The sequence below is a fragment of the Taurulus bubalis genome (genome assembly GCF_910589615.1).
Source record: "Taurulus bubalis genome assembly, chromosome: 19".
Classification (NCBI taxonomy): Eukaryota; Metazoa; Chordata; class Actinopteri; order Perciformes; family Cottidae; genus Taurulus; species Taurulus bubalis.
Genome location: NC_136607.1, coordinates 21,380,100 through 21,385,099, shown reverse-complemented (window position 1 = coordinate 21,385,099; position 5,000 = coordinate 21,380,100). Strand labels below are relative to the sequence as shown.

General features: G+C 41.7%; 1 protein-coding gene across 12 annotated transcripts in view; it reads left to right on the top strand.

Annotated features, from left to right (window-relative positions):
- Positions 1-5,000, top strand: part of camk2b2 (calcium/calmodulin-dependent protein kinase (CaM kinase) II beta 2) — a gene marked incomplete at both ends in the record, with an annotated part of 35,714 nt that overhangs the window by 21,646 nt on the left and 9,068 nt on the right. For 4 of the 12 annotated variants that reach the window (XM_079235230.1, XM_079235226.1, XM_079235220.1 and 1 more), the window contains 2 exons: positions 991-1,056; positions 2,494-2,531. In XM_079235230.1, the coding sequence (XP_079091356.1) occupies positions 991-1,056; positions 2,494-2,531 (104 nt within the window). The remainder of the gene's footprint in view (positions 1-990; positions 1,057-2,493; positions 2,532-5,000) is intronic. The other 8 variants (XM_079235222.1, XM_079235231.1, XM_079235229.1 and 5 more) reach the window with 3 other exon arrangements.

Sequence of the window (5,000 nt, the reverse complement as noted above, 5' to 3'; positions counted from 1 at the left end):
AATCTTGCACATACCAGGCTTCCCAATGCTTTATTTCCAATAAAGAACATTAGCGTTAGCTTCAACCCCCGTGTGTGATTACAGGATGTAAAGCGACCTGAATGTTATTTATAGAAGCTACAACGCTGCTTATGGGCAAGAAATATGAACATGTAATATGTAATGTTCAGACTGCGATGGTAGAGAATGAGAGTTAAAATTAATCTATATGGTGATGCCAATGGGCTTTTTCCCCTCTGCTAGCTAGCTAGCTAACTCGCTAGTTCTACCATGCTTTCATACAGTTACAGAACGTTAAACAGCATTAATCGCTAGCATGCTGATTATTGTTGTGATTATGGTTTGGTGACTAAATATATGTATAAACTCTAAATATATGTATAAACTCTTGTTAGCGTTTACATGCTAGATGTATGATAGAGATTAGCATTAGTGTTAGCAATTAGCATGAAAGCTATATCACTCTCTCTCGCTCCGCAGTCTGCGAAGTTAAGAGAAAAGTTTTTGTTTCAGTTAATTTTGTTAATACAAAATATAAATCAACTAATACATCATGATGCATTGTTGTTACACGTTTAGTTTTGTGAGAATTTAAAAGTAGCTCGTGTTTTAACAAGAGATGTGAAGCGTTTCAGATGAAGACGAAGTCATCAAGTGGCAAACACAATAGTGTCATCTGCATAGAAATGTGCGTTACAAACACACAGATTGTCGTTTATTCTGACGCGATCCCACAAACACGTCCTGCTGCCACAAACACTCACCAGAGCGCAAACGTGGATTCATCCGCCGCTGAAAATAGTCCCAAACTAACTAGTGTCTAACTAAAAATGTGTGTTTTCAAAAGATTTACTTCTTCGAACCCTGTGACTTTCTGACGATTAGATAAATGTTAGCACCACCTCCATACAGCCATTACTCCTCTTCCTCCTCTTCCTCTTCTTCCTCCCTCCCTCCTCTTCCTCATTCTCTTTCCTCTCTGTGTTTCAGTGGGTCGGCAGGCCACGGCGCCGGCCTCCGTCAGCGCTGGATCCACCGTCAGCCTCATTGAGCAAGGTGCACCTCCAGCTACATGGGATTAGCGCTGATGCTAATGGTTTCATTATCATCAACAGTTCAACGTTTATTTATTGTCACTTTTTTTTTGACTTAATTCTCAACATTTTAAAATGTTTTCTTAACTTTTCAAATGTATTCTCAACATTTTAAATTAATTCTACATTTTCCTTATTTATTTTCAACTTTTCTAATTTATTCTCAACTTTTTAAAACTTATTCTTAACTTTTAAACTTTTTTCTCAACATTTTAACTTAAAATAAAAACATATTCCTCATCTTCCGTACATTTAAACATCAGTATTTTGTGTCCTTTACGTCTCTGACCTCTCATTACCTAAAACCTTACATCTTTTACTAAAAACTCACACCCTTTACTAAAACCTCACACCCTTTACTAACACCTTGCATCCTTTCCTAAAACCTCACACCCTTTCCTAAAACCTCACACCCTTTACTAAAACCTTGAATCCTTTCCTAAAACATCCTTTTTTTAAACCTAACAACCTCACACCCTTTCCTAAAACCTTGCATCCTTCCCTAAAACCTCACATCCTTTCCTAAAACCTTGCATCCTTCCCTAAAACCTCACATCCTTTCCTAAAACCTCACAACCTCACATCCTTTCCTAAAACCTCACATCCTTTCCTAAAACACTGAATTTGTGATTAAACGGAGTCTCACAGCTCCCCAGCGTCCCTCGGCTGGTTTTAATCTCCTAAATCTTTTTGTATGTTCTATCCCATAATGCCTCTGGACCGGTTGCCAAGGTAAGCATCCTCTCATCTCTCTGAGCCGAGCTCCACCCTCTCATATCTGTTGCCCTGTGTGCAACGCGGCCCGGCGTCCCCTGGTGACCCGCAGACAGGCGGTCGCGTAGCTTTAAGTCCAGGAAGGGGGTTATCCTCGTCTTCATCGCCTCTGAACAGCGTTACAGCAGCGGCGCCACGCCTCCACCTCCATGTTTATTTACTGTGAACTCTGCGGTGACTCCATCTAATGCAGCCGCCTGAGATTAACAGACCATTATCACACACCTGCATCTCCACTTGGCAGCATGCTTTCACTCCTAATCCTCTCACTGAGGCTGCGTGTCTGTCTGTGAGTGTATTTGGATTATATGGAGAATTAGTGTGACTTTTGTCCCCTCCTCATGAAGCCTCTGCTTATCTAACGCTCCGCACGAGGGCCAGTTGGATGGAGATTGTTTTTCCGTGTTTAGTCGTTGGGTTTTTTAAACGTCTCTCCGCGGGACGGAGGGAGGGTTTTCCCTTTCCAGAGGGAGGGACGAGCTCCGGCTCTGCAGAGAGCAGCGCTGTCGCTCCGCTGGTCGGGTTGCACGTTCACGTCTTCTGCTTTCTGGAAGCATGGCCCAGAGCGCCTGACGCACCATGTGCACTCTTCCCTCTGAGGGCGTGTCCTTCTGCTTCTCCGCAGCAGCCAAGAGTCTCCTCAACAAGAAGGCCGACGTCAAGGTGAGCTCGTCTCCTCTGTCCTCGTCTCCTCTCTCCTCGCGGCCTTACGCCCTTCACTCAGGTCTACTGGCATTCATATTTCATATTTCGTTGGAGGTGTTTGGGCCTTAAAGGCACGGTGTAAACATTGTATTTGTTCATGTGTTGATACTTTTTGTGATGTTTTGTCGACTTTATTCTTTCTGCTTATGATTGTCGAGTAATGAGAGATTTTATATTTCATAGAGCAATTTAAGATTTCTCAGTAGATTAGTTTAGTTAGCATCCATCGTTGAAATTGTCTTTTACAAATCCTTAAATGTTAAATAAAGAATCTAGGTAATGGTGGTTAAAATATATTAATATCCAATTATTAGAGAATGCAATACAATGTATGTTTTAAAAACAATGAAACCCTGTTTACTTAATGTGAACCAACATGTAACTAAACATCAGAAGAAATACCATTTTGAACAAATACATTACAAAAACGTTTCCAAGACATTTGATGACCACACATTCTCTGAAACGTCTGAAACGGAAAAGAAATGTGCAGAAAAAGTGCAAAATATTTGTTTTTTCTCCATTTGCACTCAATGTGTGAAACTCTAAGAACTCCATTGTGTGGCTTTAATGACCAGAAATAACTGGATTGCATTACATAAAAGTATTCATGTGTGTCATGATGATATAATGGAGAGAAAAACAAAGTCACACAGATAACAGAAACAGTAGACTTTTATTTTGAAGGATGAATGGCAGCTCCTCTCTCACTGGTTTGATGGGAGCTGTGGTTCCTCTATTGGGCTGTGTGTGTGTGTGTGTGTGTGTGTGTGTGTGTGTGTGTGTGTGTGTGTGTGTGTGTGTGTGTGTGTGTGTGTGTGTGTGTGTGTGTGTGTGTGTGTGTGTGTGTGTGTGTGTGTGTGTGTGTGTGTGTGTGTGTGTGTGTGTAAGTGTGCATAATTTTATTTACAGAACTATTTTACACTGATTCCAAAGATATTTGTTTTAACTTGTTTGGACGACATCCATATTTGATGCACAAAAGTTATTATCTTGTGCTTTCTCACGATATCATTTTTGTTCAATAACGTTTCAGGTGCAAAAGATATAAATCGTGTTCTAATATGATTATAAATCACGTGCAACGGTTATGGACGTTATTGGCACAATATTCTAACTTTAAGTTATTTAGCTCCAGTATTTCGTGTCTATCAGATATGGATCTTTTTAAAACAAGATAATAACTGGTTTGCACAATGTTATATCTTTATGATTATATATGATGATTATATTTATTTTAGTGCAAAATCCATGAAGTTCATTGGAACCAGAGAAGTTACTTTAAGTGCTGAAGGTCTAATAACTTTTGCACAATATTTATTATGAAACTATTTTTTCTTTCTGGGGACTTTGGGAGAACCGAACCTGTTGGAGTTTAACAGTGAAGCAGCCGAGGTTTCCTCTTCCTCTTCCTCTTCCTCTTCCTCTTCCTACTCTCAGTCCCTCCTGACCGTTTTTTTTCTCTCCTCTTCCTCTTCCCTTTCTCCTTCCTCTCCATCTCCCTCTTCCTTTTCTCCTCCCTCTCCCTCTTCCTCTTCTCCTCCATCTTCCTCCTCCTCTCCACACCGCCCCTCCCCCCTCTCTCCTCGGTTGGTTCGATGCTAATCTCAGATTATTTCCCACCAGATGATTAATCTCTCATTACATAATCACGGTTTCCCCTTTGCTGCACCCTCTCTCTCTCTCTCTCTCTCTCTCTCTCTCTCTCTCTCTCTCTCTCTCTCTCTTCCAATCGTTTCCTGTGAATATGTCATGTCTCTCTCTCTGTACAGTAGCGACTGTAAAGGCAACGAAACAGATTTAGAATCAGCTGTTAGGTAACGACGACCTCATCGTCCTCAGAGGTCTGATGATGTCTGATGAGGACTGATGAGGACTGATGAGGACTGATGAGGTCTGATGAGGTCTGATGAGGACTAATGAGGTCTGATGAGGACTGATGAGGATTGATGAGGTCTGATGAGGATTGATGAGGTCTGATGAGGTCTGATGAGGATTGATGAGGTCTGATGAGGTCTGATGAGGACTGATGAGGACTAATGAGGTCTGATGAGGTCTGATGAGGTCTGATGAGGTCTGATGAGGACTGATGAGGTCTGATGAGGTCTGATGAGGACTAATGATGTCTGATGAGGACTGATGAGGACTGATGAGGACTGATGAGGTCTGATGAGGTCTGATGAGGACTAATGAGGTCTGATGAGGACTGATGAGGATTGATGAGGTCTGATGAGGATTGATGAGGTCTGATGAGGTCTGATGAGGATTGATGAGGTCTGATGAGGTCTGATGAGGACTGATGAGGACTAATGAGGTCTGATGAGGTCTGATGAGGTCTGATGAGGTCTGATGAGGACTGATGAGGTCTGATGAGGTCTGATGAGGACTAATGAGGTCTGATGAGGACTGATGAGGTCTGATGAGGTC